The sequence below is a fragment of the Melanostigma gelatinosum genome (genome assembly GCF_949748355.1).
Source record: "Melanostigma gelatinosum genome assembly, chromosome: 6".
Lineage (NCBI taxonomy): Eukaryota > Metazoa > Chordata > Actinopteri > Perciformes > Zoarcidae > Melanostigma > Melanostigma gelatinosum.
This window is the reverse complement of record NC_136639.1, coordinates 16,998,222-17,021,522: the sequence shown is the minus strand read 5'-3', so window position 1 is coordinate 17,021,522 and position 23,301 is coordinate 16,998,222. Positions and strand designations below refer to the sequence as shown.

Here is a 23,301-nt window from a genome sequence, read left to right as displayed (position 1 = left end):
CAGACAGCTTGCACACAGCTGCGAAGAATTCCCCGAATGCTGCGCTCTCGCGGCTCCTGTCAATCCGTGTATATAGCTACAGCTAACGTTAGGCAACTAGTGCTGCACAACTGTCAACACTTCCTCAGCTCACTAACTCGCTAGCGATCCACTGGTGTTGGTCTTCGTCACCACCGTCGTTTGTTGCGGGAGTAGCAGGTGCTTCCATTTCTGCTTCCATCATGAAATCAGTCATCGTAGAGTGGAATTATACTCAGGTAGTCGCCCGCTAGCTATAGCATGTAGCATCCTGGGAATCACTGGGAATCAAACACCGCGGCTTTGAGAGCACTTGTTTGCAATTGTGCATTAACGTGACTGACCAATGATTTAACTTGCTGCTAGGACCACTGATTCACCAAACCTGCTTGCTTGCAGTCTGTGTTCCACCACAGTCCCCGACGCTGCTCTCATGATTCATTTTGTTTCTAAAGATAGATTTGATTTTGTAGCGAGTAACGAAGGTTTCAGGGGAAATGTATCGGAGTAAAAGTATCAGTTTTCTTTGCAAAATGTAGTGAAGTAAAAGTAAAAGTAAACATAAATATAAGTAGTAAAGTAAAGTACAGATACCCAAAAAAACTACTTAAGTACAGTAACGAAGTATTTCTACTTCGTTACTATACACCACTGTTAATATCCATAAGTAAAAAATCTTAATAAATGTCACTAGAATATGCACAAATCTGACTTAAATTTTACCTTATTTTTCACGTCTGTCCTTCTCACTTCTCCAATGGTTGTACACTTTGTCCAGGTTGATGGCTTCGTCTGCTTCTTGCTTTGACTTTATGTCGCTGCCCGTTCGTTTCGCCATGATAAGGGTTAGCATTTGCGTCTCGTAACTCCGCCGCACTGTTGTTAGCTAGCTAACCTGCACGGCGCGAATGGGCAGGGCAATAGTGTCAATGCTATGATTGGCTGCGTAGCGTAAGTGAACCGAATCGTATCATTGGCTGGACACCTGTCACTCACTGAGTTACGTTGCAAAATAGTACAGAAAACAAAATTATTATTATTATTATTATTGGTTTAATTGATTAGATAAGATTAGGACTAATATTAGATATTAATTAATACGTTTATGTTGAATTTTATTTTATGCGCTGCATAGATTTTCTTGTGCGCTGAGAATGTGCGAGCAGTGCGCGATTGCTCAAGCGCGCAGCTTAGAGGGAACATTGCCGCTGATGTTTCTTTGCATGCCCTTGACTGCCCGCTATGAATCTTAATTCTCTTTTGGCCCACAGATCTGCCTTTTTAGCAATTTTCAGCATTTTTCTCTCTGTCCTGCATCTTTTTTTGTTGGCTTTGTAATGTTTGTTCCCTGCAGGGTTTTATGGAAGCAACTGTTTGGGATTTTTGCCACGTCTTACCCCCAAAAGCCAGCAAATACACAACCTTACTTGAACTGTTGAGAAAGTACATACTTCAGAGCTCAAGGCTACACGGTTAACCTGTTACATTATTTCTGTTCTTCTTCAAGGCATAAACACCCCTTTCGTCTGCTTTTGTCTTTTTTTTTAATAATTAAAATCCATTGTAGATTCAGAACCTTCGGTTTACTCACTGTATTTCAAGAACATGTCATTCAATTTGACAGCAGAGGGAACAAAGTGTCAGCGGGCTCCTTTGAGTCTCAAATCTCACGTAATTCCAAATATTTGAAACGGCATCAATATGATTTCAGTAATAAATGCATATGTTTGCAGACAAAGCGAGAGCCATATTTCAACATAATTAATGCAAATGAGTGCAGCTATACCAATGAAGCCTGCAATACCACCTCTAATCACCATTGATCACATCCCATCAGGACTCACTAGCCTTAATGAACGTTAATTACATTCAAATGAAATCCATTGAGATTAGTCAATGAACCGGTGGTACCTTTAACATTACCTCTCACTACTATAAAGTGTGTGTGTGTGTGTGTGTGATGGCTTATTTATGTATGTCGCATCCGTCCTGTCAAGCAGGCTGCCATGCGCAAATGAAACGGAATCTAAAGGGTTCGGCGTAATCAGAGGGATCCCCTGAAAACATATGCACACATACACACGGATTTTACACATAAAACTGGCTTGTGCACGCAAGACGCGCTCGAGCACACACAAAACACAGATACCCACCGCGCACATACTCAAAGACTGCACAGGCTGTCTCGGTTGGTGGCAGCGTTACCTCCACCAGGGACGATAAACGTCAGCTCTCATCGCGTCGCCACATGACCCCGTGCACTCGCTGAGGATGAATGGAGATCCGTGGATGGAGGGGAGGGAGAGAGATTGTGTCCTATTGGGCTAAAATTAGCAATGATTCCTCCCCCAAGGCTTCGCAAGGACATGCAGAGTACATGCAAACACACATGCATGCACATGCAAACACATGCTTTTACTCCCCTCTTTCACATCTTTTTTCGCAGAAGACGTTGACGATGGTTTTTCTCGGCTCAGTGTGGTGATAATTGGAAAAGTAGAGCATATAAAACAACACCTAAACCACTTGAAATATGTGTTATGAGTACGAGTTAGAAGCATCTCATTTTACAGGGACTTTTATGGATTGGTGTCTTATCAAGATTTTTTTTTTGTTACTGTTTTTTGTACATTTCTTGTGAAAAATGTTGGCTGTAGGTCTCCTGCAACAACTAGTGATGTGATGGAGTTGTTGATATTGATTTTTCTCTTCCCCCTCTCCCTCCTTTTCTGAACCCAAATCATTCCTCCTCCACCCTCCTCCTCCTCCTCCTCCTCTTCTTTCCTCTTTCCTCCCTCTCAGGAGATCTCAGACTACGACTTGCAGGAGTTAGTCATGAAGTCGATCGGTCGGTTGACGGTGGTGCGCCAGACGTTCCCCATGCCCCAGAACACAACTCAGCGCTGTGTCAAACACAACCACAGGATTAACACTTCCCTGTGTGACCCTAAAAACCCCAAGTCTCATCAGTTGGAGGTGAGTTGGTTTGTTTGTCAGGCAGGTCAGTGATTTTCAACAAATCAAATAAGCATACTGGTTTCATGCTTTGTGTCTATTATGTGTGTATTTAGCAGCTAATAAGATGATATTTTTGCGACGCTAGAAGTATGGTTGAAGAAAGCTGAGTTGAAATATTTGTATGATGTTCTGGAAAAAAACACCAAACTTCTTTCACTCTCTGTATCTCAGATCCACGTATGGTCCAGTTCACATTGTTTGCCTCTGCAGATGACCTTGCTCCAAAAATGTTTTTTTTACTTAACTATTCTTGTGTGTCAGCATCCAAATTCACTTTAAATATGTCACGAAAAGGTTGGCTGTGAATGTTTATTCAGTGAGCTGGAACGCTGCTCACATGTTACAATGAAAGCTTCAGTCATTAAAATCAATGATCGCCAAATAGCCACAGCTGCAGTAGGGAGTCTTTTCTTTTCCTCAAAGTGGAGAGGGCTGTCCAGCGGGGATACAGTCAATTGATCGCCAACTGCATTATTGGGCAACTTTGCCCCCAATAAAAAGCAGTGCTGTAGTCAGCATAGCACAGTGTAATAGATTTAAGGAGAAGCTTGTTTTCTGGTGGTATCACTTACTCCAACGAGCACAAATCCATCATATAGTTAGGAAAATATCCCAAGAATTTATTTTCATTTTCATGGCTTCAGAACTGACTGTCAGCCATGTTGGAGGCTCATTTGGATGCAGTGACTCTAAACAATCTTTATATGAGCCCGAGCTGATTGCTCCATCCTGTCCTGTAAAATACGTAATTGGTGTTGAATCATGCGACACAAAACCTTGACATTCAGTGACAAAAAACACAACACTTAATTGTGGCTCAGTGTGTGTGTATGTGTGTGTGTGTAATACATATGTCTCTGAGTTACATGCTGTACAGTGCATGCACACATCTCCTGAAAGACTCTCAAATGTTTGTTTACACACTGCTCACTGGGTTCTGCTAAATATTTCAAAAGTCAAACAAGTAATGTATTTAAACGGCGCTCTGGAACTCCATGTTGTCTTTCTGAAACTGCTCCCAGTGTTGTTGTTTACCATGTCTCCTGTTCCAAAATGCTTCCCAGTACACGGGGCTTGCTGATTTGACATTGTTATTGTTGTTTTTTTACCTGGAACAATAATTATCTTTAAAAAATCTGGCTCACACCCGTATATGTGTTTCACTCAAACCACACTATCTGACAAACACGACGGTTTCACATTTTCTTTACTTCACTAACATGTCCCCCAGGGTGGCAATATGTATGCAATTATTAGCCCTTTTTTGTGTGTATGTGAGTCAAAACAATCTTATTTATGTGTCAAGACAAAAAAAAAATATCAAATTGAATTAATGTGCTGTTGATTTATGTGGATGCATAAGGCCCTGGGGGAAGCATTTGATGAAAGTTGGAAATACATTGAAAACAGAAACGTAGCCTTCATGTTTTTTGTGGATGTCTCCCTTTCAAACCAAAGACAGCGCCGTTCTAGGCTTTCTCCCACTGTAATCAATGAATTGATATGCTTTTTAATCAAATAAAATACATTGAAGTAATAAAATAAACAAAGAAAATGCCCGAAAGGTGAAAAAACCAGCTAAATACATAAAGTGAAAGTTGATTAAAGCCTTGACTTGGTTTGAGGCTTGCCATACATGATAAGACATTGTTAACTCCTGGAGGCCCTGAAGCATTGAATAATGCATATAAATATTGCTTGCCTTGTGTGTCCGAATATGAATCGAGTGCTTCTCAAGTGTGTTTTGGGTAGAGTCCTGTATTTGTTCATCCTACTGTGGAGGACCATGAGTGTACATGCATCCACCTATGTGTGTGCACGCGAGTGTAACACGTTTCCGTCAAGGACGATGTGTTGTTGAGAGCGAGAGTAAAAACAACACGTGTGCGTGTGTGTGTGTGCGTGTGTGTGTGTGTGTGTGTGTGTGTGAGTGGGTGGGTGTTTAAATTTGAGAGGGAGAGGAAACGAGGGATGAGAGAGAAATAGAGACAGAGGAAGCGGATCAGCTCAGGGGTCAGAGAGTGGCCCAGAAGCCCAATTTCACACTGCACTGAAGCACATCAACTCAGGCTGACCACACACACACACACACACACACACACACACACACACACACACACACTTGGAGTGCAGAACCCACTGATCATTGAAGTTCCCCATAGAGCAGTAGATTTTCACTTTAATTTTAAGAGAAAAAGCAATAGGCACACAGAGAGAGAGAGTGGAACAGAATAATAGATGGACAAAGATAGTAAGCAAAAGACTACGACAAAACTGTGAGAGCAGGAATACTTCAATAAAAAAGTGAGAGAAAAGTTAGATGTAAGATCAACTTGCCACTATATGGGTTTTCTGTCTGTCAGTTAACTATTCGACAAGTAACCAGGAGCATATATTTTCTCATCTTATCATCTCTCATATAAATTCTTCAAACAATGGAAAACTTTGCCATGACCACGTTCCCACTTGGTTCCCTCACTTTTAAGAACAGCATGCTGGAAGCAGAGTGATAGACTTGAACAAGCAAAACACTGCTCAGACAGAGTAGAGTGTGCTGTACGTGCACTGAATTCATCTTTTAGCCTGGAATTTAATTCAACCATTTGAGTCTCCAGCTCTCCTCTGTTAAAAATGTCCAAAAAAGTTTGTAATTCTTAAAGTTGCTACAAGAAACCTTGATCTGGTTATGAAACAGTCTGTATTTAATACTGATGCTCTATATGACCGACATAAGTCAGCGAGACCATCAGCAAGATGACTGCCTATTTCTATGTAAGTGTTCTTAATGCTTGCCATTGTTGCCAGCGGGTCAGAACCACTACCGCTTTTGTCCAACGAGAACACCGACACAACCTGAAGGAGAAAGAGATTCTCAAACCCTGGGAGCTGATAGTCTCCTCTGATCTGTGTTGTATTGCATTTTGGTTCCATGGTTGCTGGGAGTTATTTGCAAAAGACAATGTCTTGATTAGAATGGTGGGTAAGTGGATAGCAGGGCCGACCTTCAATCAGAGGATCAACAGTATGATCCCCGGCTCCGGCTCTGCTAGTCGCATCTCGATGTGTCCTTGAGAAAGACACTTCACCCCAAATTTGCTGCCGTAGCTGTGCCTACGGTGTGATAGAATCTGAATTGTAAGTCGATTTGGATATTGCACGTAATGCAATGTAATTGGTGTGAATTAACACAACACTGAAATGTGTTTTTAGCCTTTTATACACTGTGTCACATCTGCATGCTAGATTACCGTTTCATGTAACCTGCACACGATGAAAAGACATAAAGATGAAAAAAAAACGGACTGACCAAGGGTTAAAGTGACTTTTAGGGTTCATAACAGGGTGTTTCAGACTTTGATCTTGACCCTACTACTTTGAGCGACATTACATTCAACTGAATTTGTCCTGAAGGGACAGGCTGTCAGTGTTGGCAGCGTTGCGATTGTCTCGCTAGATTTAGCAACTTTTGGAGCGAGTGCTGCTAGCTATTTTCATTGGAAAAGGGTTGGCAACACTGGGCTGCGTTTGATCATTTTTTTTCAAATTCTGGCGTACTGCTAGTTTCTCAACATTATTAACCCTAGCTTTAATGTGAGTGGATGCGCATCACCTCCATGTCTAATTGTGTGTGTGTGCGTGTGTGCGTGCCTAGAATCATGCGTTTGTTATTTTCTCATCAACACAGAGACAGGAGGCTCTGTAAATCACATAACGATAGATCACACACTGAATAAGCTCCACTCCGTATCCTCCCCCACCCCTCTCCATCTTATTCCGTGGTGCCAAGAATCTGTCAATACATTTTAATTAATGTCATCCTTAAAGCTTTTCTTCTATGCGAGTGTGTGTTTGTAGGTGTGAGCACTACAGGTACGGGAAACATACGCACAGGCAGATAGAGAACATGCAACATGTTTGATCAAAGTGATGAAGGATATGTAATGCAAGTAAAACATTTAACTTTCATAGTATTTCAGCATGAAAGTGTGAGGACGATTTCAAACGACTAATATCTGCAGAAGTCCCATCTTTCCCAGCTGCATAACCAAAGGAGAAACACAAACTAAACTGAAGCACATGCTAGCATGACATTGGTCATTTGGACCTCATAGTAGAGTTTCTTGTAACATATTGTAGCACAGCAATGTAAGCAAGTCCCCCGTAAAGCATCTTCAGCAAAAAGTAAAATGTCTGCATTTATCGTATTGTCTCACTTTCTTTCTTTTTGTGTGCCTTCTGTCATTTGTAGATCAGCAACCGCTATATTTATGACACTGTGTTGCTGCTGGCCAACACCTTCCACAGAAAGCTGGAGGATAGGAAGTGGCACAGCATGGCCAGTCTGAACTGCATCAGGAAGAACTCCAAACCGTGGCAGGGAGGCAAGAGCATGCTGGATACTGTCAAAAAGGTATGGCGATGCAGAAGGAAGCACACACACCTTTCTCCTCAAGCCATGTAGGAAGGCATTCAACTTCAGTATACTAGAATGCATACTAGTGTCTCTGGTACACACACCTGAAGGCACAACCCCCCCCAACACACACACACACACGCGCACACACACATGCTGGCACAGAGGTAAAGGCCTGTTCCAAGAGGAATACTTCCTGAGTTCTGGATAACTTTGTGTGGGTGCATGGACACATGTGGAGACACACACACACACACACACACCCCTGAGTGTTGCAATACTCTTAGCAAACATCCTGAAAAGGTAACGGTTGCGCTCATGTGTCAACGTTTTGTCTGTAACATATTTCCCTACATAGTCAGCCTTCTTTAACTGGAGATTGTTGTGGACAGTATTAAAACCCAGTAACTGCCCCACTTTGACCATGAACAGAGATTCACAGGCATGGAGTGAACATGTATGAATGACTGGAGCAGTGGGAAATCTCTCTCTCGATCATGTTCCATAATAACCTTAGATTGACGAGAATCAACTTAGATAGCTCAGATACTGCGTTGCGAAACATTATAGATCATTTTTCAACAAAAAAGTAATCAGACCAAGACATTGCTTAACCAGCATACACTGTGTACAGAAATATGCGACAATGAGTCTTTTTAAAAAGTAAAAGACACAGTATAAGCGATCAGTGCAATCTGATTTACACTATACAACCGACGGTTGTATAAACCATTTCCTGATTTGTATCGGTCGTTGATATCTCAATGACCCAAAGTGATCAGACTCGAACCTCGTTTGTGGCCCGTCTGTCTGTTTCATCAGCCTCCTGCGGTCCTCGACCGCTGTGTGATGCTTAGGTGAGTGAATGCCAGTTTGAAAATGGCCTAAAAAGTCTTTACCCACAGAGAACATTGCAGCTGAGTCCTGATTACGACAGTTGAAAGAGAAAAAGCTTATGCTCATCCCCAATACAAGAAAAAAAAAAAATCATTTAGGGTTCATGTATTTGCATTTCAAGACATTGTGCTCATTACATGGTATTTTGGAGACACTCTAGAAACATCAAGCTGCAGTCACTTTTAAATTCATTGTCATTGCTTGGTATAGCTAAAATCCCCTCCAGGGATGGACAATGAGGCTTTCAATAAGTCGAGCATTTTTGTATTGGTATCACAATAAACTGAAAGTTTCCAAGTTCCTGTCTAAGCTCCAGAGACTTCATGACCCAGGTGCTCATGAATTCAAACGATCGCATACCTTATAGGAAGCACATGCATCAATAATCAAGTTTTGCTCAGTTCCTCAATAGTTGACTTTAGGAAGATAAAGGATTTCATCCCGGAGCTGTGATTTTATGAATCTCTGTATTTCACCTTGAGTTTGGGGTTTGGCAACACTTTCATCACTGTTAAATCCAATTGGATCAATGCCCTCTGTTTTGATATCAATAAAAAAACTACTCCAGGGATGGCAGTTTGACTGAATGATGAAGCCAAGTGAAATGCTAATTTAGGATTAGTGTCAGACAATAATTATCGCGACGCAATGGCTTTCATATCTATCTCTGCATTTCACCTTGAGATCAGGCTGAGGTTTGGCAACACTTTCATCAGCAGCCCCGGCTGTTATACCAACCCCGATGGCTGTCAACAGAGCTGTGTTGAAGAGCCCTGAGCAGGAATAGAGTTAAGTTCAGCAGCCTGGCATCAGTTCCATTATTATTATTATTGCTACTGCAGATGTAGAAAAGCAAATATAATAATAAAGGCGTAATCTGATTGGATAAAAGCTCTCCTTAAAACAAGCTGTGCTGGAAGCAGAGCAACAGAGGAAGACGGTCGCTATGCAATGAGAAAATAAGGTAATGGGAAAAATAATTAGAATACATGTAGTGTATTCATGACAAATTATTAAATTATAAAATCGCTGTAACTTTGTGATCCTGTTTAGGCCAGCAGAGAAGGCTTTGCTGGCCCTGACGGCCCACCGCTGGTATACATACATACCCTTTCATTTAAAATGTTATTGATCACTTTTAAACAAGCCAAGATCTCCAGCCAGAGCCCATGAGGCTGATTCAAAGTCCCAGCTCAGGATGAGATTAGATATACTCTATTGTCCCTACGGGGAACTCTTTCATATTCATTATTGATTTGTGTTATCAAACTGATTTGTCCACTTTAATCTTATTTTTAAGAAACTGTGAAACATCAAAAAAACACCTTCTTCCTTATTGATTTCTCAAATTTGTATTCAGCCTCATGAGCCCAGTGGCATGTTCTTTGAATCAGGTGCAAATAAATGAAAGACAATTTGTGAATGTATTGTTTCAATACTGAGCTGCCAACATTAATTTACTGAATAATTATGAGAGGCAATGAACAGTACCCGAGCCCCCTGCCCAGTTTAAAGGAGGCATATAAACATGCTTTATTGCTATGAAACATAGTGCTATGTCAATTTAGTCTAGTACCAAATAGTACATTAACATAATGTATGTATTATATGATCTATACTCATCAAGAAGATACTAATGCAACTCCCCCCCCCCCCCATTCATGTGTACTCACATAATGTACACATACAAAAATACATCCACATGCGTGTTTAAGGACGTAACACAAGAAATGCACCCACACAAATGTTCCTGAATAGATATAATGATTTTGGAAGTGTTACACATACAAGGTTATGGTGCAAGTTTAAAAAGAAAAATGAAAAAGTGTAATGACATGAGATATGTGGTGTTGGCTATCTATGCAAGTGTCCATGTGATTAGACATGAACACACGATGCAAGTGTATATTTTTGCTTGTATGCTTGCATCATAGCCCAAATCACTGCGTATGAACTCTACAATCCATGTTCGTACACACAGGAGCACACATACACACACACACCCACACACACACACACACACACACACACACACACACAGAGCATGAATCATATGGAGTATAACACCTCACCTTCCCTGAGGCACAGTTTCACTTTCCGTGACAGGTCACAACAGCGGGAAGGCAGAGCAAAGGTTGGGGACTGACACTGTGTGTGTGTGTGTGTGTGTGTGTGTGTGTGTGTGTGTGTGTGTGTGTGTGTGTCTCTTTGTGTTTGTAAGCTTGTGTGTAAATCTACCTCTCCACATAAGACAAGATTGCACGCCTCCAGTGCAAAGTCCAACCACACTTTTATTCCATCAGCCTGGTGCTTATTACACACACCTCTGCGTGATGTCGACTGCTCAATTTGGCAACATATCTTAAGTGGGATTTTCCACAAGCAAATAGCATGCACCCATGTACATATACAACATCTTAGTTTATTACAGAAACCAGAACATTTACCTATTCTGTACATTTACCTACTCATGAGATATAATCATTTGATGAGGTCTATTATAACCAAAAGAAGATTGCGCCATTGATGAGAGCTGACATGATTATAGTGATAAAGATCATGATGAAAGTAACGACTCTGATGAACACAATGCAATGAATTATTTTACCAAACTACAGAACCAGTGAAAATAAACAGTCAAATAAAAACATTGTCTTGTCTCCACAGTTCGGAGTGAGCGGCCTCACCAGCTTCCTGGAGTTCAATAACAACGGCTCTAACCCCAACATCTTCTTTGAAATCCTGGGAACAAATTATGGGGAGGACAGGGGCCGAGGAGTCAGAAGGGTAAGTAGCAAACAGAACCCCTGTGTGTGGAGTACTACTGAGGGTGAAGGCGGAGTCATTTCTGCTCTAACGTGTGGAGTGGATTATGCATGATTCCTAGATTTGCCAGGGAATTCCCCTGAACCTGCTCGCTACGTTATTTTCATCTCGTATATAGACACAGACATTTCTTTGCTTGTAGCTGTGACCTTGATGGATGTTTCGAAACTTTTTATAAATGTGGCAGGGCTCCACACTAACTTTCAAAAGTAGATGGCATTGGTTTACGGTTGCCAAAACTGAAATTTTCGTCACATAATGTTTTGTGTGATAAAGGAAGTCGTTAAGCTGCCCACTAGTTGTCCAGTGCTTGTCCAGCCTCGTGGTTTCTGTAGTATAGGACAGTGTTTTTCTACTTATTCTGAGCCGCGGCACATTTTTTACATTAAAAAGATCCCGCGGCACACCAACAACCAAAAATGAAACCTTTTAGCATAATACTGTCATGGGAGTTCACGGGTAGGACCCAAATGCAAGACTACAGGAGACAGAAGTTAATGGAAACAGGTTTTATTTAGCCTGACTAAGAGAGGAAGGTGTGGAGCCCGTGGTCCGACACCAGAGTGGCAGATCGACGGTGTGAGGCCCGTGGCTCGACACCGGAGGGCTGGCAGCTTGACGGCGTGTGTAGTCCGTGAAACACAAGGAGGGCAGAGCGGCGGAGTGTAATCCGTAGAACACAAGGAGGGCAGAGCGGCAGAGTGTAATCCGTAGAACACAAGGAGGGCAGAGGATGCCACGGGGTTGAAGCGGGTGAAAGACGGTACGACCTGACAACCCCAGACTGCAGGACCAGAGTTTACACATGAGGAGAGGAGATCAGGGGAAACACACAACGGGTCAGACAGGGATCCTGGATCCTGACAGTACCCCCCCCCCCTTAAGGAACGGATTCCAGACGTACAACCAGACACAAAAAAGGGTGGATGGAGGGGGTCCGGAGGAGGGACGTCCCCACAGCCACAAGGCCAACCAGGGTGGGCGGAGGGGTCCAGAGGAGGGGTGACTGGCTCTGACCGGCAGATTGCTTTCGACACAGGTGCTCCGGCGGCCGGCCGGACGGGCAGAAGGGCTCCGGAGAGGAGATCAGGGGAAACACACAACGGGTCAGACAGGGATCCTGGATCCTGACAAATACAGCATATGCTGACAATTTAATGACAAGTCTCTCAATGTGTTGATCCTTACTAGGCTTTTCATCTGGGTTAGACTGTTGTCCAGGGCCCAGTTCAGAGTCTGCATTGTCTGCAGTCTCGTCACAGCAAACCTCTCCCGCGCGTCATTTAATGCTCCTGTTTTAAATTAACAAGGTCATTATTACTCTACCTACTGCAACCCACTTGCACGGAGGAGTATTTATTACTTAGCCAGCCACTATATTGTAGGCTCGGACACTCAACAGTGGCAAATTATTGCATACATTATTTATATCTCGTACATGCTTTGCAGGATACGTTTTCTTCCAGCTTAAGGATGACAACCAGTAATGGTTGCTTTGTCCATTAAGACTTCACAAATCTCCTTTTTCCTTTTATTTTCAGGTGCATCTGGTTCTTTGTCAGTTGAATCAATTTGCACTTTCATCTGTGATCGTGATGGGTTAATTGAACTCTTCATCATGAAGCTTAATTTGCTCCGTATATGAAAATATGTAACCATTAACTGACGATAAGAATTTTGCCAGATGAATGCTTTCATTTCAACGGTTAAAATGAATGTCAGAATTAATAATTGCACCTACACTGCAGCTGGCAGTGAATGATGGATTCAACCTGTTTGTGCATCAGGTTAATGTTGCAGCTGGGCGGCATTTCAGGCACTTCAGCCACAGCACCCCTGCATGGAAGGCACTAATCTCGTCAATTAACTGTTAATGATTGGTATACGCACCAACACACGTGCAGCAATGTCACGTGCAGTATTGTCTGGATCTGACTGTAACAGCAATATTAAAATATCACTAATGCAACAAATATTATTGCCAATTGCAACCTGGCAACCCTTACTGTCGAGGCCTGTGCGGTGTAACTAATGCAAAGAAGCATTGAAAGCTACTTTACATGTGTATACCTTTGAATTCACAGTGTTCCTGGTTGCATTTATTTATTTATTGTTATGGATGCAGCATAAGCCCAGCAGCTCACCTCCCCCTCATTAAAGCCCGGTGTCAATTAGATTAATTAGAAGCATTTTCAAGTGGTATGTGGTAATGACACATGCATTAAGAATTTTAACAGGCCTCCTGAGAGACACCCCTTCCTCTCACAGGCACACACACACACGCCCCCACACACACTTGTGTGCTGAACCCACTGGTTTTGAAGCTCCTCATAGAGCAGTAGATATTCACCTTCATTTTCAGAGAAAAAGCAATCGGCACAGAGAGAGTGGGACAGAATAATAGATGGACAAATGGATGGATAACAGTTGAGATAGTGAGCTGTGATATTGAACAATGTGGTGAGACACCAACATAACGCAGCATGCCATCACAGACAAAATTAATCTTTAAAGCACAGCATAATTAAATTTAGGCACAATTCCCTAATCAGAGAGCATAATTACTTCTGAGAGAATGAAGGCCCTTGTTATACAGTATTCCTGCCACGGTCTCCCTTAATACTCTTAAGATTTGTTGGTCCGCCATTGTGTTTCAATTAAATTCATACATGGAATCAAATGACTAAGGAGAGGCGAATATTCCTCTCAGAGCGCCTGCATATTAACTTTACCTTGTAGCTGAACCGTGCCTTTCTAGATGATATCGCCTTCTCAAAATGGTGTTCATACAGAGCGTCTGACCTGCAATAAAAGCATGGCGGATATACGTCAGGCCGGAGAAAAGGTTCGTGGAAATGGCTCATACATACATACATACAACTCCACCTCCATGAAGAAAAGCCAAACGCAAAATCCTGCCTCCCCCAGTGTGTTTATGTGGAAGGAAAAGATAAAAGGAAATTAAGATCCCGGGATGGCAGGAGAAAAACAAATCTCATGCTGTTCAAGCATTCCATTATCTGTGTTCACTTAAACTGCTATGTGTAAGAAGTATTTATTCTATTCCCGTCTGAAGAGACGGAGAGGTTAACAGCTTCCCCTTGTGTAATGATGACAACACTTTCCCCGGTTAATTATACTGTATGAATCACCACCGTCAATGGTGATTGGCTTGCATTATAATGCCTTCAAATATTACCATCCAATATGCTTCCACTCTTCATACCATGCCAATCATTTGACATGATGAAAAAAACTGAAGTGATCCTTATTTTTGAAAAAAACAATTGACCTTGGTGTGTTCGTTTGGCTCATAGCCGATTTTGTCTCAGTCAAAACGAATAAAAGCAAAAATTGCAGTTGGAACAGTGTAAACTAAGCCAATGAATAACATTCTCACTCAGGGGTTACCTGTACACATCTGTCAACATCCTGAATAGATAATAACATATTAGTTAAGTATTTCCTTGAAGGAATTCTCTTGGATGTATCCAATCATTGAAGTGGTCTGTTCGGTGTTACAACACTTTAACGTTATCATGTATTTAACATTCCCTATGGTCACATGCTAGAAGGCTAATCAGCTAAATATTTCATCCTTAGCATTTGCAAACCTTCCACGGTGCAACCTTCATTCTATTATTCAGCCTTTACCCTGTAGTCATTGTGCATCTAGTTGGGGACATGAACTTCCCTAGAAGAAGCAGGTCCAACGCTTGAACCAAATTAAATAAACATTGGTTGTTTTTTCTGAATAAATTATAGCTCTCTTTCTTTCTTTCTCTCTCTCTCTCTCTCTCTCTCTCTCTCTCTCTCTCTCTCGCTCTCTCTCTCTCTCTGCCCACACCATGTGCATTAACTTCCATACCATATGAAGTCAAATGTATTTCTCTTGTACCCGACTGCTGTCAGGACACTGTGTCTTGTAAAGAAATATGGATAATGGATGTATTTTACATAGGAGAGGCGTTCAGTGCTTGCAAGAAAGATTCTGAATTATGGACAACAGGCCCCGATGAGCCCAACTGCAGTGCAACTACTGGTGTGTTGAGATATAAAGTGAGTGTGTGTCTGCCTTATCACACGGTACATCAAGACGCCCTTAATTGTAGTATTAACTCTACATTCTGTTGAGAATACCACTTAACCTGATATTTCTTTCCAATCCTCCCTCACTGTTCTAGCCTCTCTTTCAGTCTTCCTTCTCATCCCTGCTCAGTCTCACTAATGGCAGCCACACAGTCCAGCCTTATTCTTTTTTCCTGTCTTACCTTAATTAAGTAATTATTCTGACGACTTCTCATTTTCTCCACAAACCAAATTTGTCTTTTTCAAACCACAATCCTTTGTCATGATATATTTCCCCAACACACTTCTCACATATGCATATAGTTGTCTAGGGTTATGATAATAGCAGACACCTCAGATCGTCATAATTATGAATGTGACACTGTGGTAAAATTGTCTGTCTGCTCCATTACCTTCAGGGGCTGTACTACATGGAAGCCTATATATATATATCTCTCTCTATACATCTACGGGCATGCCAGGCTCCACTGCTCCCTTATACAGAGGCGACAAGTCTGCCATGTGTAATTGCTTCGTTAGCTATCTGCGACATCTTAAATGCCTTCAGAGAGGAAAAATGGCTGATTCGATTTGTACTTTAGAACCAGCAACAATAAAAAAAAAAGGGTTGTGGCTAAGCGGGGAGAGAAAATGAAGATAGGGAGGGCGAGGTGATGAGTGGATGGGAGAAAGCTGATACGTTGCTAGATTAGGGAAAGGCTTGAAGAGGAGAAAGGTAAAATGAAACTGAGAGAAGAGCTAGAGAGACAGCTAGAAGGGGGATAGATGACCAAATCCTCATAGATCCCGCACAAGAGATAGAAACGGCAGCACGGGTCGTAATAGAGTCACAATCATTACACTCTCACGCTCTCGTTTCCCCCTCGGCACATATTGGCCATCTTTTTGGAAGACAGAGCAAAATATTCTCCCTCTTCATAAGAATCAATGGCCTGCAAACTGCAGTGTTCTTAAATTGAGGTCACCTTCAATTATGATCTCAGTCTCATCTGACGTATGTGGTGAATTACGCTCAGTGACTTCAGAGAGTCATGGGACCTTGGAACCCCCCCTCGCAGTCCCGCCATCATGCAAGAAACATTTCTTCCATTACATGTTTTGTGAGCTCTCGTCACAGAACTAGGAGGGAAATCTTTTATTTAACCTGTTCCAACTCTGTTGGATTTACAGTATATAGCTGCTTTTTTAATCTTTGTGAGAGAGTCTTTTAAGAGCTTTTCTTTGACATTGTAGTCTATGTGGACAATCTGAACAAGCTATGAAAAGATATATTTAATGGTTGGCATTTGCATGTTTTTGGCTTATTGGATTAGTCTGGCACAACACAGTAAGACATGTGGATAGTAACGTCCTGTTGTTTGTTGTTCCTTCTCAAACGGTCACTTGTATTGGCTCACAGACTAATATCCTGTTGCTGCTCTCTATCAGATGCATCTGCCTCACAGTGCAGGAGTACACCAGCACTCATCCACATATTAGCTGTTGAAATCTAACACGCCTTCTATATGTGCAACGTTACTGGATTGGGATCTCAGTTTAGCATGTAGCATGCTAACATTTGCTATTTAGAATTTACAGCTGAGGCTCATGGAACAGTTATTAGTATTTCAGGTATTTGATGATAAACCAAACTATTGGATGAAACTGTTTATTTAATGATAGTGTTTAATAAAAAGTTATTACAATTCCTGAGGGGGAACATGAAAAATCTCGATCAAATGTCATGGCTTCATTCTGTAGACATTTAACTCAGAACCTCAAATGTCAACCTCATTGTGGTCCAGAGGAAAAGCCAGGGGATCTGCCTGAGTCGTTAGAATAAATCATGTGAATGTGAATTGCACATCAATCCATGTAAGAGTTATTTAGATATTTCATTCTGGACCAAAGTGATGGATTGACCGAATAACCAACATTCCCAGAGCCATGAAGCTATAGAGTGGCTAAAACTCTGTTGTGACAGGTTTCGAATTTAAACACAAATTAGAGATTAGATGTAAAAGGGACTCTGTTAAAGTGCATTCGAAGCAGTTTCAGCATATAGTTAAGAGAAAAAAAGTCTACAAAACAGTTGGTGCAATTAAAAATGAAACTGTAGATGTACTGTACCAGTGTTTCAAAGCAAGCACACCGTTTTACTCAGAGGTAAAAAATACTAAATAAGGCTTTAAGGCAGGATCAAGACTATACTGATAATATCAAATAGCCACGGTTGCTAACAAGGCAATAGGCATCGTAATGTGTTTAATGAATTGAGATTTTATACGCACATTATGTAGATAGTGTACAGAGGCCTCTCGCGCGCCCTCTGATCATGGAACAAAGTAGAGAGGATGCAGCTCTAAAGGGCTAGTTAGCCAGCGCTATTTTAGGGAGGTTATGAGGGGAAAAAACCACTGGAAGTGATGATTACAATTGTGTAAAAAACTCCTGCAGGGTGAGATGGAGAGGGTGATGAGAAAAAGAGAAAGGGAGGAGGTACGAGTATGCGTCAAATATTGTTATCATGATGTGAGTCAGAAAAATGAGACGCAGTTAGCAAGTTGAGATCAATAAATCAGAGGGAAAGTGAACTCAAATCTGGGTGAAAACAAGCAAAGAGTGAAGGGCGGAAAGATAGTGACAGAAAAAAAAATATCTCCAAGGGGGAAGATCCCTATTTCTCTGAAATGTTCCGTGCTGTCTTTATGCAGCATGTCTCCCCCTCCTCCAGGCCAGGTGGGAGATTGCGGAAAAGAATGGCGGGGGCAGGAAGTGGAAGGAGGAGGATGAAGTAAAAGATGCATGGGTGAAAGGAAGATGGGAGAGTGAAAAGAAACGGGAGGGAAGAGCTGAGGAGCAGGGAGGGATGAAAATATAAATGTCATCTCTCATTGTTCACAACAAAAATGACATGTTAAGACGTGTGCAGCTTAGCTTAGCACAAACTACAGCAGTACAGAGGAACCCCTTGTCTAGCTCCATCAAATGTGCTTTCAACAAATTCTGGATTAATACACATAGAAAAGAAAAAATACAATACTTTGTTTCAACAAGAGGTGATCTTACAAAAGCTAGGCACAATGAAAAAAGGCCCCTTCCCATTAGTCTTGTTCATTTGCTGACTTTTCCTGCAGTTAAAAACTCAAAACCCAGGTGATGGCTGGATGTATTAGCGCCGACATGTATTGCTTCGACTAAGATGAGCTCTATTGCCCTGCTTTGTCATGGAGCGATCTCCCTACTAAACCTACAAAGATAAAAATTGAAACTGATCTTCTCATTTGACTCCCATGTAGACAGTAAACAAGCACATATCCCAACATGTTGAAGTGTTCCTTTCAGGCGTCAGTTTTGACTCCTATCTTTTATGCTTTCCTTCTCTGAAGTGTGGCTCCGGGCTGGACTACTTTTTTGTGATGAGAGCTTTTAGCCCTCCGAACGTACACTTGAGTATTTGCAGGCTTCCTCTCCGCCTTGATTGATGTCAAAGATTTTGTTTTAACTGGAAGGTTGTGTCAATCATGAGTGAACACACATGCACTGACCAGCAAGTTATATTCTGGGTGACCACAGCAGCAGTGGGACACCGGACACTAATTGAAGCTGACAAACTGCCTCCGGTGCCCTTGGATCAGCTTAAGTGTGGCAGCGCATGTGATTTTTTTGCTGTGTCTCTCTGTATATGAGAGACAGAGAAGAGAGATATCAAAAAGCACAGAGACAGAAAGAAGAGGGGAGGGAGCTAGAGAGAGGTAAGGGGAGCAAATAAGTGAAGCAGGCAAATATGAAAAGGCAGATGAGTGGGAGACAGCATTTTTTAACTATTGCCTGCTGTCACACAAACCCCATTGGGAAAATCATTGTGGTGCCAAACAAAAACACCCGTTGTGTAAACAGTATGGGTAACACCAAACACTAGCCCGGCAGCCACTCGTCTGCTTCTCTGTTTGTTGAGACAAGCCAGGAGAAGTTTTATTCCCCAGATGCTCCGCTGTCAATCCTGTCTCATGTCTCAGCCAAGACGGATTCTTTGCGATGACATAAGGAAACTGAGCATAAACACGCTGATTTCTTTTTAAGGAAATGCAGCTACTGTACAGCTGGATGCATATAATAAGGTTCTGCTGCTGTATATAATCATTCCAAGAATTCAGTAGTCAATGTGCTGTAACGGCTTCCCGGAGAGCTTGGAGAGAAAGAAAGCGAGAATGAAAGAAAGGATGAAAGAACTGCAGTGCTACTCTGTGTGTGTGCATACATAAGTTTCCATTCTGCTCTCTACCTATTTCTGGGATACTTGTAGGCAGAATTTTCTGGACAAACCCTGTGCCTGAAAATAAAGGAAAAAAAACGTAGAGTGCTGAGGAAGTCAGCGTTATAAATCTCTGATTCCAGCTCTCTTCACCAACCCCTTCCCTGCTGATTTGCTCTGCCGCTGTGCTGCGGTGAAGTACAAGATGCCTCTGTATGTATTTTAACAGTCCCCATATTAGTGTTACACTGAAGGTTGGTTCTTGTTGGAGCCATACACCTCCAATTTAGTATTAGTTTATTATTTGACAGCATTTAATGTATTAACGCTTTCGTTATTTATTTTTTTAAATGTATATGCCTGAGGCCAGAGGCATTATGTTTTTGGGTTGTCCTCCAGTACGTACCATACACTGTATACAATCTGAACGTATAGTCTCCCTGACATTACCCATAGGTTTCTGAAGAGATGTCGTGAAGCTCAAAGTGTGGGGCTTCGGCTGATGCCATCTTAGCAGTGACGACAAAGCCTCCAAAAATTAGCAAAGAGGTGGCTCGTTGGTGGAGCCCGGGTGACCTGAGACACCACCCACCTGTCACTCAAAGCGGCCATGCCATTAATGATGACTAACTTTAAGCCTTAATATAATTTAAACGGAGTCGTTCTATAAAGAACCACCCCCCAATGTTATATGTAGAGACCAAACCGTTTTTTGTACCAGGCTATTACCATGTTTATTTCTGCTCAATATTTATTTATTTATTTTAACTATGGAGACCATGAATGACCATTTGAGGAACTGCAGTTTTTGGCACTTAGGCGTTGGCTTCATTTCACAGCACCAGAAGTTGCTGCTCGGTACCTACGACCATCTTGTCCGTCTTGTTATCTCAGGAACGTCTGGAGGGAATATCTTAAATTTTGTCACAAACATTCCCCTGGACTCAAGGATGAACTGATTATATTATTGGTCGTCAAAGGTCACTGTGACCTCCCCAGAAAAGTTGTTGGCTATAACTCAAGAATTCATATTTTAACAATGACAATTTTACACAAATGTCTAATAGGATAAAATAATGAAGGGATGACATTTTGCTTTCATTTTGCAAGGTACTACTCCTACCTCATGGCTTTTGGAGAAAGACAGACCAATGCAGACTGAAAACATTCATGCAGGGAGAGGAAAGCTGCCCAGGCTGTCTGTCTGTGGGATGACATGTTAATAATGCAACATTACTTTGGGTTACAGTCGAAAGTTCGAGAAAAGGGCACGTCTGGGTGGATGGAAGAATACAAGTTCAGAGGGATACAATTAAAGTGCTGAGTGCTGTCTGAAACGGTGGGTGGATAGGAGGAGGGATGCAAGGACAGAGGAGAGAAAATGAAGAAGCAGCCATGTCTGAGCCCTCAAGCTAATGTTTTTATTTAAGTCAAGTCATGGAGATGAATAGATGGATGAGCACACAGGGTGAGTGATGGATGGACAGAAGGGGGGAAAGAGGAATAGGGAAATGAGGTGTGTTGTCGGTCCTTGGGTTAATCTTTGCTTCGGAGTGGATGGATGGATGGATGGATTGATTGATGGATGAACAGACTGGATGGAGCAGGGATGTGAAGCAGAGTTAAGGGGGAGGCCTAATTGCCTGTGACCTGGTTGTAAACACAGCACTACTAAGTTGGCGGAGGAGAATGAGGGAGGGATCAGTGGAAAATAAATGAGAGTGAGAGAGCAGTGGTATCTGACACCAAGGTTGTGTCCTTGTGTTAAACATACCATGGCTTTGTGAATAGGAGCAGACAAGTGGCCTGCAAAGGAGAGGCCCAGGGGACCTCAGCTGGAACTTTGAGGGAGGAGAGGGCAGAGATATTGACCAAGGATTACATGACCAAGGATTACAGAACAATAAAGAGATTAAATGAGGTGAATAATAAAATTTGCAGAGGACAGAATGAGTGTCTGCAGAGACAAATATGTCACAGAAGCCAGAAGATTACGTGTTAATACTAGGGAAAAGAAGATCTGGCGAATCATAAAAAATGCGTTTTTCAGAGATAAGGTGGTGCTTCTCGAAAAGGAAAGGACACCGCAAGGCCAAAGCTCATTCTGGTGCAATGCTGCCCAGCTAGGAACATTTAAACTGCACTCCAACTGAGGAATACAAAGGACATGGACAGGCACACCAACTGGTAGACAAGAAGGCATGTCGACATAAACAATTTACAGGTAGAGAGACATTTAGGTAGAAAGACAAAAACTGATAGGGCTTCAACTGAATTTTTTAAGGTTGACAAGCCAACCCCATTTTTACACACAGCCAACCGCGACCTAAAATTGGAGAAATTCGATCAACAACGGTGTTACGCATTCTCACTCCCAACTCGTTAGTACCAATCTACGACGTGACAGGGACAGCATGTCAGATTGTGCTCGTTATATGCATAGAGTATTTTCTAAATAAACTTCTGTCTTCACTTGTTACATGAATACTGCCTATTTTCAAAATATACTTCCAATGTAGGTTTACTTACTTTTAAGGTGTAGTCATGCAACAAAACTAGGTATTTTATTTATTTTTTTATTTTTCAGGGATAATGCACACTAATTAACAGTTACACTGCAAGTGAGCCAGAGTTAGCCAGAGAGGCTAATTTCCATCTGCTGTCCCAGGTAGTTGGGTTTAAGCAACTTGTTTTTTACTTGTTCTTTAAGTACTTGGTTAGGCTGAGGAAAGATTGTGGTTTATGTTAAAATAAATTAGTTTCTTATGTAAAATAACAGTTTGTTCCATAACTGGCATTAATGTGGTACAGAAGTTAATTACCACAACTAAGGTAAAATAAGTCAATGTTGACTTTGTTTCACACGAGACATGAACAGCGTTCTACCGAGTGAAAGTCCTATGTTTGTTTGACCCATCCAACCTCCACTCCCGCCCACGAATTTCAAGTAAAGAAGGATTCCAACGTGTGGCTGGAATTTGAAGAGTTGCTGCCGTGTCATTTTTTTATCTGCCTATTGTCCTACGGACCAGCAAAAGGCAAGGGTAAAGACGGTATCAAATACTCGATGAGAAATTGAGCTGTGCAAGGAGAAACTGTGTCAAACTGGACAGGTGTCTGGGTTACCTTTCTTACCTTTCGTCACCATTAAATTGGCAAAGTCCCCATAACTTTTCACATTTTCTTCGAGGTGAAGCTGTGCTGACTCTTTTGACAAATATTCCCAATGGCGCCGGCAGAGCCAGAGGCTGCTGCAATGATGGAACTGATGAAGAAGTGGTGTGAATTGATAGGACCCATCACAGACTCACACATTCCTGGTTTCAAAATCCTGTCCTTTACTCCATTATATTACCAGACACATAATCCTCCCGTCTCAAATGAGCAGCCCCCTGTCTGACTGTGCTTTTTGTCACACATTCCCCAGTGAAACCCTGTCTCAGCTGCTTTTGTGAGCACCATTTCCTCGATTGAGATGTCTTGACTTCATGTTTCGACTGCAGAAAATGTGTTCTTCGCAATAGTTCTGTCCCTGTGTTTTTTTTAAGTACTGTTTAGAAGTACTGTATAGAAATATAAACACAATCTTAAAATGTATTTATTTTGTATATTTCATGTTAATTGTATAAATGCATGATGAAGTATGAATTTAGTAAGAAATTCAAATGATTATTTGCCCACTAAGGTGGAGACATGAAGTAAGAGACACTCGAGTGCACTTAAGAGAAGATAAACAAAGAGTAGCTGCCTGACCTGCAGTTCTTAGGTGTAATCCTGCCTCTAGAGGCCAATCTTCGCCTCTCCA

The 23,301-nt window shown here is 41.8% G+C and overlaps 1 protein-coding gene across 1 annotated transcript in view; it reads left to right on the top strand.

Moving 5' to 3' along the window:
• Positions 1-23,301, top strand: part of grid2 (glutamate receptor, ionotropic, delta 2) — a gene marked incomplete at both ends in the record, with an annotated part of 423,012 nt that overhangs the window by 286,239 nt on the left and 113,472 nt on the right. The window contains 3 exons of the mRNA XM_079271038.1: positions 2,821-2,994; positions 7,286-7,447; positions 11,015-11,134. Coding sequence (XP_079127164.1) covers positions 2,821-2,994; positions 7,286-7,447; positions 11,015-11,134 — 456 coding nt within the window. The remainder of the gene's footprint in view (positions 1-2,820; positions 2,995-7,285; positions 7,448-11,014; positions 11,135-23,301) is intronic.